At 65.8% G+C, this 12,032-nt stretch overlaps 1 protein-coding gene across 1 annotated transcript; it reads right to left on the reverse strand.

Annotated features, from left to right (window-relative positions):
* Window positions 1-1,353: 1,353 nt before the first annotated feature.
* PANX2 (pannexin 2) lies at window positions 1,354-10,575 on the reverse strand. The gene is made up of 3 exons (XM_060165591.1): window positions 10,350-10,575; window positions 2,920-4,350; window positions 1,354-2,565 (listed from the first exon to the last, which is right to left on the reverse strand). The coding sequence occupies exons 1-3, from the start codon at window positions 10,573-10,575 to the stop codon at window positions 2,243-2,245; spliced, it is 1,980 nt and encodes a 659-aa protein (XP_060021574.1). The 3' UTR covers window positions 1,354-2,242.
* Between the last annotated feature and the right edge of the window lie 1,457 nt (window positions 10,576-12,032).

Raw genomic sequence — 12,032 nt, forward strand, 5'->3', positions numbered from 1 at the left:
GCCTGCTCACCCTGCCTCACATCTCTCCCTGCGGAAACCCAGTGAAGGCTCCTGCCCACGTGTCCCCTCTCCCTGCCTCCTGACCGGCCCTGGGGCCCCCTCCTCTTGGGACCTGTGATAAACTGTCTTTGCAGTGGCAGTCGTCTCCTGATCTCTTGGCTTCACCATGCCTGAGTGATGATAAAAACCTACATCTAAAACCCAAGTTGGGGGACTTCCCTGGTGGCGCAGTGGTTCAGAATCTGCCTGCCAGTGCAGGGGACACGGGTTCAAGCCCTGGTCCGGGAAGATCCCACATGCCGCGGAGCAGCTAAGCCTGTGCACCACAACTACTAAGCCTGTGCTCTATAGAGCCTGCAAGCCACAACTACTGAGCCCGCGCGCCCAGAGCCCGTGCTCCGCAACAAGAGAAGCCACTGCAACGAGAAGCCCGCGCACCGCAACCAGAGGAAGCCCACACGCAGCCGAAAAGGAATAAATTTATGAAAAACAAAAACAGAAACACCCAAGTTGGGACGCAGCCCTGGATGACGGATCGGCTGCACTCCCGGGAAGCCCAGCCTGCCCAGCTCAGGGCTGCTCCAGGGAGGGGCCTGCGGAGGGGCTTCGAGGAGGCCAGACCAGTCAGGCCTCCACACGGTGCAGCAGGTGGTCCCACCCCGGTCTCGCCTGAGCCCCCTTGTGATTGAGGCCCGCAGCCCACCTGGTCTAGCCCCCAGGGGTTTCTGGCCCAGCTGCCCCAGCTACCTGCCTCCAAGGAGCCTCTCTTCAGACCCTCGGGGTCTCCTGCTGTGGCCTATGGGGTGTGTGACTCCCTGGTGCACGCCCGGGGCCAGCCTCAGCCCCACCTGCATCTGGGCCTGGTGAGGAAAGCACCCCCGTGCCTGCGATCCCCATGACATGAACACCTCCAGAGCACATCAGGGGCACCCCTTCCAGGAAGCCCTCCTGAGTCCTGCCAGTTCTTGCTATTCCCCCCAAGTGTACCTGGCAGCCCCTGCCCTCAAGCGTCTGATGGGGGGGGCCGGCTTCCTGGGAGGGCACACTCCATCCCCACTGAGTCTGTGTGAATCACCCCGTGGCCCAGCATGCACGCACGTTAGCTGGAGACCACGGTGTGTCAGCCGCACGAGGACTGTGTGTTCTCGTTCAGCTGTGGATGCAGCAGGGCCCCCAGGCGACCTGGAGGGCATCGGGGCGCCTCCCACGGCCCTGCTGCCCGCCCCCCGCCCCCAGCACCTCCACCCCGTGCAGGTTGGGTGGAGGCCCTGGACACAGGAGGCCTCAGTTGGACCACAGGCCTCCGGCAGGATGGACCACTCAGGACTCAGGGGTATCAGAATAATCTTTATTGATATGCTCGGTGCTACCTTGTTAATACTGTCACGTTGTCGCCGTGGCTGAGGTAATAGGGATGGCCCCACCCAGCGCCGGCCCTGGGCTCCCACGGAAGCGTCGTGGACCCTCGGGCGGGGGGGGGTGCTGATGGCCTTGGAGGGGCGTGGTTATTGCGTTGGACTCCTGCCCTCGCTGGCATGCTGGCGCCCTCGCCCAGCTTCACCCGTGCGCACTCACGCACACACTCGCACGCTTACCGCTAACGCACACACCCACTGGCTCGCTGGCGCCCTCGCTCTCTCTTCCGCACGCTCCCACACTCACACACACGACATCCTTTGTTTTGAATGCGTCTGAAGCCTCCTGGTAATAAATATACTCGCTAGTTACAGTAATCATAGTAAAATAAAGTACAGGTTTGTCGGGATACGAGGAGAAAGTGCACGTTGACCTTTGACTGGAGGGGGGCCCCTCCCACCGAGGGCTCCCGGTCCCTGCAGGGGGCAGCCCTGACGTGCCACCACCCCCAGCTCCCTCCTGAGTTGTCCTGCCACTGCCCGGCCCCTCATGGGCCAGCGTCCCAGGCCTAAGACAAAATCAACTAAAAAAATAAATTCTTCATTTCACAGCCGAGCGCCTGATGCAGGGGGCGGGGGGTGGCTCTGGGCCTTTCTGGCCACGGGCTCGACGGGGGTCGCGGCCAGCCCCTGGCCCAGCCAGCGCCCCGACGGTGCCATCTGAGGGGCCGGGGAGGCGAGGTGCTGAGCCCCGTGGCATGCGCACAGGAGGCCAGGGTGTGGGCGGTGCCGGGCGAAGCAGAGGCCGCGTCCACGGGGGCGCTGGGGGCAGTGGCGCACTGCGGTCATGCAGGGGGGCCTGCGACGGCCTGGGCAGCCCTGTCCCCTCAGAACTCCACAGCACTCACTGCTGTCCTTGTCTCCTCAAAGGTGGCAATGAGGATCTGCTGTGGGGGAGGGATGGTGAGGAGGCTGCCCACATCCGGGGGCGCTCGGGGGGCCACGTCCTCCTCCTCCCGTGCCTCATACAGGGTGCTGATATGCAGCAGCGGGCGGGTGGCGTTGCGGCTCAGGACGGCGAGGGGGTCAGGCTTGCCCAGGCTGGCTGGCGACAGAGGGGCCGTGGCGGGGGCGGCGGAGGGCGAGCAGATGTGAAACGGGCCCCCTGAGGGCAGCGCGGCCCGGGCTGGCTCTGCGGGGAGCGGTGCATCTGCAAACAGCCCAGAGCACAGAGCCTCTGCAGGCCCCTCTCCCCACCCGCTGCCTCCCCCCTCCTCCCGCCTGGCCCGCTCAGGCTCTGAAGCTCCCGCACACAGCGGCCGGCCTGGAGGGGCTCTGGCCGCCCCAGGAACACAGCGCCCGTTTCCAGAACCTTCTTCAGGTGCCGAGCAACCTTACCGTGTGTCCCCGCCAGCCCTTCATCCCGTGTGCTTCACAGGGCCCTCGAGTGAGGGTCCCGCCTGTCGTCACCCCGGCAGCTGGCTCCCCTGCCCACCCCCTGCTTCCACCCAGCTGGTTCAGTCCTTAACCCCTTTCACACCCCTCCAGCCCTGCCCATCCCTACCTGTGGTGGGTGCCGCGGTCAGGCCCAGCCCACACTCCTCTGCCTGGGACAGGAAGCCCCCTTCCTGGCTCCGGGAGGCTGGCAGGGCGGCAGGCATGGCCTCGGCCTTGGACTTCTTGGTGCCCAGGATGTAGGGATGCACGTCCAGGGAGAAGTGGCGGGCATGCTTCTTGTCGGGGGGCGGGCCCGTGTCGCCCCCGCCACCCTTATAATGGTGCGCGGCGCGTGCGCCCGCGTCCAGCAGCGGCGCAATCAGTGTGTCGGTGGCCGTCTTGCGGCGCACGGGCTTGGGCTTCTCGGCCTTGCTGTTCTCCACGCGCATGATGGCCAGAGGCTCCTTGAAGGGCTGGGGCAGCGGGTTGCTGGTGGGGATCCACTTCATCTTCTTGCGGGGCCGCTTGACCACGGGCGGCTCAGCGGCGCCCTCGGGCTCGGCGGGGTTGGCGCTGGGGTCCACGGTCTGCACGCCCTCGTCGCGCACGGTGGGCGTGGCGTCGTGGTTGGACTGCGCAAGCGCGGCCAGCAGCTGCCGCACCACGTTGTCGTACATGAGGTCGCTCTCGTTGGTAATGAAGTCCAGCCGGTTGAGCGACTTGATGTGGTCGCGGTTCTCGTTGCAGAACATGGCCAGGATGTTGATGTCGCAGAACTGCGAGCGGCGCCACTGCCGGCGGGTCTTGATGCCCACCTTGTGCAGCTTGTCGAAGATGAAGTTGCTCTTGCGGAAGATGAAGAGGTGGATGAGGTTGACGAGGATGATGAGGTTCATGGAGCAGAGCAGCACGATGTCCACGCCCGCCACGATGCGCTGCAGCTGCACAGATGGCAGCTTGCAGGTGACACGCACGGCCGGGCCGCCACCCGGGGCCGCGCCCAGCGCGCAGGTGAACTCATTCTGCTTCTGGGTGGCGTAGTAGGTGCACAGGTAGGAGATGGGCGCCACGCTGAGCAGCAGGATGAGCAGGTGCCGCGCCAGGTAGAGTTTGGCCAGGAAGTTGCTGCGGCCGCGGCGCTCCAGGTACTTCTCGAACAGGTTCTGCTCTGGGCTCTTCTCCTTCTCCGCGTTCTCGATGATCTCACGCCGCTCGCGCTCCGTGATGCCGGGCCCCTTGGACTGGATCTGCTTCTCGATCTTGGGCGCGCGGCCCTCGGCAGCCCTGTGGTAGCAGTTGTCGATCTCCTGCAGCAGGAAGTTGAGCTCGGAGGTGAGGCGCGTGGACGCCAGGAACTCCCAGCCCAGCGCGGGCACGTACATGATGGCCGCGAAGGCCAGCAGCGAGTAGGGCAGCAGCTTGTGCTCAAACAGCGACGGCCACAGGCTGGCGTCCACGCCGGGCAGCGCGTCCCGCAGCTCCGTCCAGCAGTAGCCGCGGGCGTACAGCGCCTGGTCGCGGGTGAAGTTGTGCGGCGTGTAGCAGTAAATGGGCTCCTCTGGGGGCAGAGAGGAGAGGGGGCTGGGGGCGAGCCGGGCATCGGACCCCTCCCGCCTGCCCCGCGCTGAGCCCCCTTCCGCACATCTCAGCGTGGTGGCGTGGGTCTCCCCCCGGGTACCCTGCCCCCCACGTACTGCAGTCAGCTGTGGCACAGACAGAGGTGGGTTGGAGGTGGAGGGTACGGCCGTGCCCACCCCGCCCTGGGGGGCCGACCTGCACTTGGAACCTCAGGCCCCCCTTCGAGTGCCATAACGTCCCCATGTGCACACAGGGACGAGTCCTAGAGAGGGCGGCACAGGCCACACCACTCAGCTGGGGCTTCTCTTCCAGTGGCACAGCTGGACCAGCCCCCAGCCTGGCACTGCCACGGGCTCCATCTTGAGAAGGGCAGGTGTCTTGGCCGGGTCCTACCTACCCAGAGCCGGTTACGGTGGCACATCTAAGGAACAGCAAAAGTGGCCCTGCCTGCTCTTGAGAGTTGAGGAGTGTCCCCCCAAGACCCACTGTCCTGGGGAAGGGCAGGCCTGGGGTCCCCGGACACTGGGTGGGCAGGGGCAGCCACCCCGGGGATCCGACAGGAAGGATTCACCACCCAGCCCACAATGTCACGCAGGAAAAACGGTCGTCACTGAGCTGTCTCCCCCCAGGTAAGGACAGGTGCCAACCAACAGCGGAGAACGTGGGACGCTGTCCCCGCCCCCCACCCTGCCCTCCAGGTGGGCCTCCCGTTGATTGCTTCTCAGAGGGAAGAGCTTGGCCGGCTCGGAGCCGTGCTCAGGGCAGGCGTCACCGTTCACGGCCCCTGAAGGCGGGGCCACTCGGCTGTCAGGCCAGGCTCCAGTCCTTGTCACCACAGGCTGGGCACATGTGCCCTCTTGCAAGTGGCAGAGCCCGGGCGCCCGCCCAGAGCGCAGCGTCCCCCTGACAGGTCGTCACTGCCCCCAGCCCGACCACAGCTAGCATACATGCCAGCCCGCCCTAGCCTGGACCCTCCCTCGCGCCCCGAAGAACGGCCCCCAGGGCGGGTCCGCCGAGTCTCCCTCCGCTCCAGCTTACGGCCCTCACCCCACGAGGCTTGAGACCAGGAAGCAGCGGGGACCAACGCACCTGTCTGTCTGTCTGTCTGTGCAGGCCCCTCCCAAGGCCTGCCCCACGTTAAGCCCGGCCTTTGAGGTCACTGCTGGTGCCTCGCAGGGGCCGAGGGGGCCAGCTACACATCTGGGCACGGAGACCCCGCAAGTGTCTTCGGTCCCAGTGCACGGAGGTCACCTGGCCTCTTACATAGGCAGAGCCCCAGCCATTGCCACCAGCGTGGCAGCCCCGCACCATCCTGAGGGTTGAGGGGGGCTTGAGGTGGGCCTCAGGGTCACCGGAGTGGGGCCCACAGCTCGTTCCAGGTGGTGTGGTCCAACGGCCACGGCAGCAGGACCTGGGGCTCCACGTGGCAGGCACTGGGGAGTCACGGAGGGCTGGGGGCAGGAGTGACGGGCGGTGAGCTCTGCTCGGCTGTGGTGGCGAGGCCAGGGGCTCCGTGAGGAGGCTGTGCCGTGGGCACGTGAGGGACGGGCTTGGCCGAGGATGGCGCTGGGTCAGGAAACGCTGGTACCCACAGCCCAAGGCCCCTGACGAGGACACAGGTTTGGGGCCTAGCGGTGAGTTGGGCTCAGAGAACGTGGAAAAGGCACAGGATCCCCCCTCGTGGTTGAGAAGACAGCGTTTTATTCACTTGCTTTTTGTCCTCACAGCCAACTCCAGGCCACGGAAGGGCAGACGCTCTTCTCTGGGGGAAAAGGACGGCAGGGAGAGGTCCCTGGGACCCCCAGGGCCCTGGTCCAGGCCCCAGGGGAACGGGGAGGGTGCCGCGGCTCTGGGGCACGGAGGGGCCTGTCCTCTGGCCGTGAGTGCTGCAAGCACAGGGGAGCTGGGCCACCCGTGGATGGAAGCAGGGCCCCCATGGGTCCCCACATCCTCTCACGTCTGCCACTGCCCCCTGGCTGCTGGGAGGGGAGGAGGGATGAGCCCTGGCTCAGGAGAGGCCCGGTTCCAGGGCCTCTCGGGCTCTACACCGGGGTCTCTGTCTTTCCCTGACCTGCAAAGCAGGTCCAACAGCCTAGCAGAGACCGGATGTGTCATGCCGGTGCCTCAGGACACACGTGTGCAGTGACCCTGGCCTGGAAGAGCTGTGGCCGCATGTCCTGACTTGAGCTGCAGGGGCCTGGGTGCTGGGCCGGACTCTGGTTGGGGGTGAGGGCGACCGCTGAGCCAAGGGGCCTGGGCACCGGGCGCTCAAACACTGCGGGGCCAGCACGGGTGTCCGACGGGGACCCGCAGACCCAGCCAGCTCACCCAGGGCACCTTTCCTGAGGATGGCACTGTGCGGACTCCGGACCCGAGCGCCCCTGGCTATGCCCCGAGAGGACACCGGGGCCAGGGCCCTCGCAGCCCCGGGTGCTCCCAGAGACCCCGTCGTGGAGCGCGCGGGGCCGACTGCGGTGCCGTGGAGAACATCGAGCCAGAGCAGCAGCCAGGGCTTGCGAGGCGCTTCGGGGAAGGAGCCGCGTGTGCGATTCCGAATCGCTTGCAATCCCGGGGCTGCTCCCGGTCCCCAGGCCAAGCCCAGCCCTCAACAGCGTCCCCTCCCAGCGCGAGCGCCCCAGTTCCCTTGGAGACCCTGCCTGACTGCGGGTAGAAGAGGCACACCCGTTACAGGCATCTCGGAGATGTCGAGGGTTTGGTTCCAGAGGCCAGCGATAAAGCAAAGATCACAACGAAGCAAGTCACACAAATTCTTTTCTCCCCCAGCGCGTATGAAAGCACTGGTTATACTCCACTGTGGTCTATGTCTACACGCTGCACGTATGTCTAAAAACCAACGTACGTACCTTAATTAAAAATACTTTATTGCTAAAAAATGCTATCCACCGTCCGAGCCTTCAGCGAGTCGTAATCTTTTCGCAATAGTAATATCAAAGATCACTGCTCACAGGTCACCGTAACAAATGTATTAATAAGGAAAAAGCTTGAAATATTGTGAGAATTACCCAAATATGGCGCAGAGACACGAACTGAGCAAATGCTGTTGGGAAATGGCACCAGGAGACCTGCTCGTCGCAGGGCGGTCACAAACCTTCAAATCGTGAGAAACGCAATATCTGCGAAGCACAATAAAACGAGGTCTGCCTGCGTTTGGCCAGTTTAGGAAAAAGCAGCTGTTGGTCCCCCCTTCCCAGGGCCCACATAACATCTGGAGAAGCCGGTAGCCCTTCAATGCCCCGCTCCCCCGCCATCCTCTCTGTTGGCCGCGCGCCTGGCTGACCCTCCATCCACCACCCAACGGGTCTGCACAGTGCGGGTATCTGTGGAGCCACCGGGGCCTTCCCACCACCTGCCACCCTCCAGCCTGGGGATGCGCACAGGCCCCGGCGTCCAGGGAGGTTCCCGCCGGGCCGGCTCCTCACCATGAGCCCAACGGCCAGCACGTGCTTGCCCACGTGTCACCAACAGGCAGACACGTCGGAGCCCCGCCCCCTGCGCCAGGGCACCAGGTGAGGATCTGGGCGCTGGGTGGGCTGGTGGGGGTGAGCGCCGGGTCCCCTCGAGCTGAGCCGGGCTCCGGTGGATGGGACGTGGATCCTTCCAGCAGTGGCAGGACATACTCTGGGCTCGGAACCTGAAGATGGATGGTGACCCAGTGCTGAGGGGACGGGTCGGGTGTGCTCCTGTCTGGGGGTGGGGGATGCAGCTGGAGGGGCCTCCAGCGCCCCTTGAGGGTCAGAGCTTCTGACCTTGCTTCCTCTTGCCCCCCTTTGATCCACTGCAGTGGTCCCCTACTGTCCTCACATCTGGAGAAGGGACCCGGGGACGATTCTGAGCTCTGTGAGGAGCGCCAGGTAGACGGACCCTGATCCAGGAGAGGAGCAGAGGCAGCCGCCACTGCCCCGAACCGCGGTGGGAGCGAGGGGACTGCGCGGCCTCAGTCACTCAGCAGCGGGAGAGCTCGTGAAGCCACCGCCACTCCCCATTTGCTCTGTGACCTGGAACAGGATTACCATGGGGCAGACCTGGGCCCCACGCGCCAGACATGCTCCACTGAGTGGATTTTGGGTCGCGGGGTGCTGGGCCGCAGGACCGGCACCCGCCTGCCCTGGCTCAGAAGGCCTGCCTCGCCCTCGCTAGGGAGGCACCGGGCCCCTCCCGACCAGCATCGGGCCCAGGAGTGTCCCCAGACACACGCAGGTGGGTGTGAAAGGGCAGGCGGCACAGGGAGACCAAGAGCACCGCCAGGAGCAGAGATGAAGGACACACTCGGGGAGACCCAGCAGCCCAGCCTGGCTGGATGCAGAGGTGCTGAGGCCCCCCCACATGGGGGGAGCTGGTTCACAGCAGGATATCAAGGTGGGGGCCCTGTCACAGGAGGTCGCCTGACGGTGACTGAGTCCTCAGCCTGCCCCACCGTGTGCATCTGGAGTGGGTAGGATTGTTCCCCCAAAAGATGTTCTAGCCCCAAGCCCTGGTCCCTGTGAATGTGACCTTGTTTGGAAAGAGTCTTTGCAGATGTGATCAAGTTGACATGAGTCACGCTGGATCAAGGGGGCCCCAATCCAATGACTGGTGTCCTCATAAGAGGAGGGAAATTTGGACAGACACCCAGGAGGAGGTGTGAAAATGCAGGCAGAGATCAGGTGATGCGGCCACAATGAAGCCAAGGAGGGTGCAGGACTGCGGAGCCTCCAGCACTGGAGAGGCAAGGAGGGACTCTGCCTGGGACTTCGGGAGCATGGCCCGCCCACACCTGGATTTTGGACTTCGGGCCTCTGCACTGTGAGACGATAAGGCTCTAGCATTTGGAGCCACAAGTTTGTGCTAATCTGTCAAGGCTGCCCCAGGAGACACCTGTGCACAGCCTGACTTCCCCCCCAGGCTCCTGGGGAGCGTGCCGAGGCCGGGAGTGCCCCCCCCGGGGGTGGGATGAGGCAGCCTGGACAACGTCCACCCTCATGTCACAGGGACCCCTAACGGGTGAGTCCTTTGTGCAAGGAAGCCTGTCCACGTCCCTCAGGGGAGAGTCGCCCTCCGTGCCACGGGCTGATGGGCTGCGAAGGGGCCTCCCTGGACATCTGGGCCCTGAGACCGCTTGCCAGCCAGACCCTGCGTGGGGGGCCGTTTCCCGTCTCCAGCCGCCCACCCACCTGCCGCGTGTGGACCCTTGGGCCCCGGGAGCCCACTCCTCCTTCCTGCCTCACCTGGGGTCACCCCTCCCTAGGAGGCCCTCAGGTGCTCCCCAAATGCACTGAATCTAATCAGGACCACGTCTGTTGACGGCACCTTCAACCTCTCATCCCGTCCACGCTGCCGTGGTCACTGCCCTTGTCCGATTTCTTCTTCTACCTGCATCAGCCTCACAGGCGCTGGGCCTGCTGCTGAGGCCAGGAGGGTCCACTGCCCACCACTGCCTGCTGCTCCTCCAGGCCCTGCCTGCCCTGGGGGGCCTCTGCCCAAGACCTGCCCAGGCTCCCAGTGCCCCCCCCCACAGCAACCGACCAGAATCTGCCCACTTCTCAGGGTCTTCATCCCACCACCCGCCCCAGAACCCTGCCCAGAGGCCGTGCTTTGGTGTCCACTGTCCCCATCACCTGTAACTTCCTTTCTTGGTCCCCACCTGGCCACTCCTCCTCCCCTCAGACCCTGCCCACTCCCCCTTCTGGTCGCCCCTCTTCCACACCAGAACCCACATCTCCTTGATGCCTGGGACCGCCGGGTCCGCCAGGTGTGAGCCCACGGAAGGTAAATTCAATACATCGGAAGAGAGGGGTCAGGGAGGCAGCCCCAGCGACCGGCGACACATGCAAGGGTGGGGGAGTGTTGAGGGTCTGCGGGGAGACCCCGGGGCACCGCCCACACGGCCGGCCCCAGTGGGGAGGCCCGCGGCGGCGGCTGGCGCAGCGAGGGTGGCCCGGGAGGGCACGCGCCCCTCCCGCCGCGCGCCTCCGGCCTCACCTGCGAAGTTCTTGGTGAAGACCAGGGTGACCAGCAGGATGGGGACCAGCACGGTGCCGATGGTGACCACGCGATCGAACGGCAGCTCCAGCTTGAGCTGCAGCAGCAGCGCGGCCAGGGCGCCCGCCTTGTCGTCCTGCGCGCCGGGCAGGATCAGCTCGCGCAGCTTCTCGCCGGCCAGCAGCGCCGTCGCCATGTCCGCGGACGGCTCCAGGAGGTGGTGCATGGGGGGCGCGGGGGACCCGGGGCGCGGGGCCCGCGGTGGGGGCGGGGGGCGCTCCGCCGCCGCCCCCCGGGGCAGGGGTCGGGCCGCCCGGGCCGGCGCGGGCTGCGGGGGGCGCAGGGGCCGCCGCCCCCGCCTCGGCTGCAGCCACGGCGCGGCCCCGGCGCTTCTTTCCGGCGGGGGCGGCGGCGGGACCCCCGCCCCGAGCGGCGGGCGGCGGCTGCGGTCCCGCCGCGGGGAGGGGGCTGTTTACCTGCGGCGACGCGCGGCGTGGCTCCGCCCCCCCCGCCCCCCCCACCCCCGCACGCAGATGCGGCGCCGGTGATGACTTGGCAAAAAATATTTAAATAAAATGAATGAACAATGACTAGTTCTTCCTCTTCCTCAGGGCAGGGAGGAGGGGGAGGCCGAGTGGGGGGCTCCCCTCGCCTGAGGGTCGGCGGTGGCTGCACGCGGCGGAGATGCGGTGGGGCCGGCCGCGTCCTGGGCCCCCGTCTTCCAGCCCCGCGTCCGGGAGCCGCCCCGCGGAGAGGGGGGTTCCTCGTCCGCCTCCCGCACCCGCTCTCTGCTCTCCACCGAAGCCTGGCCGCCACCGTGGGCGCTGAGGCTCCCACCCACCCGGGCTGCTGCGGACGCAGACGGGGGACTGCCGCCCCCCACGCAGGGCAGCCGGCCGGCGGACGCTGCGGGGCGTCTCCTCACGGCCTGGGCACTGCAGCCGTCGCCCCGGTGCCCTCCCCGCCCCACCCCGCGTCACCTCCACGCGGTCCTGCGGCCTCTCTAGCCCTGCACCTCCTCCCCATCACCCCATCCGTTTGCCTTGGTCAATGGCATTCTCCCGGTCGGCCTGTGCCCGCATCTTCCTGACCTTTACCCCCTCCGCTCCGACACCCCCGTGCCCACCTTCAGGCACCACCCCTCTCGCACCCTCCTGGGTTCGGTCTCTGGCGCAGAGCCCAGCTGCCACCTTCATGCAGACTGCCTGCAAGACTCGCTGTATCACCTCTTATTCTTTCATAAAAGGTCCCCATCCCACTGCAATAGGATATACACGTGCTCTTTGTAAAATATTTAGCATGGCTGGAGTTTCAACTTCACTCAGTAATTCATCCGGGGCTTCCCTGGTGGCGCAGGTGTTGAGTCCGCCTGCCGATGCAGGGGACACGGGTTCGTGCCCCGGTCCGGGACGATCTAGTTAGGCCGCGCCGGGTCTTAGTTGCAGCATGCACGCGGAATCCAGTTCCCTCACCAGGAATGGAGCCCGGGCTTCCTGCATTGGGGGCGCGGACTCTTAGCCACTGGACCGCCAGGGAAGTCCGGGGGTCGCTGTGCTTTTGAAGACTCACCAGCGTTTCTGAGCGACGCCCACCCGTTCTACCTGTGTACTGCTCACTGAGGGAGTCGGGCTGCTTCCATCCCCAACAACCCAGACACCTCCAGTCAGGGCTGGCCTCTCCCCT

Source organism: Lagenorhynchus albirostris, chromosome 11 (genome assembly GCF_949774975.1).
Source record: "Lagenorhynchus albirostris chromosome 11, mLagAlb1.1, whole genome shotgun sequence".
Classification (NCBI taxonomy): Eukaryota; Metazoa; Chordata; class Mammalia; order Artiodactyla; family Delphinidae; genus Lagenorhynchus; species Lagenorhynchus albirostris.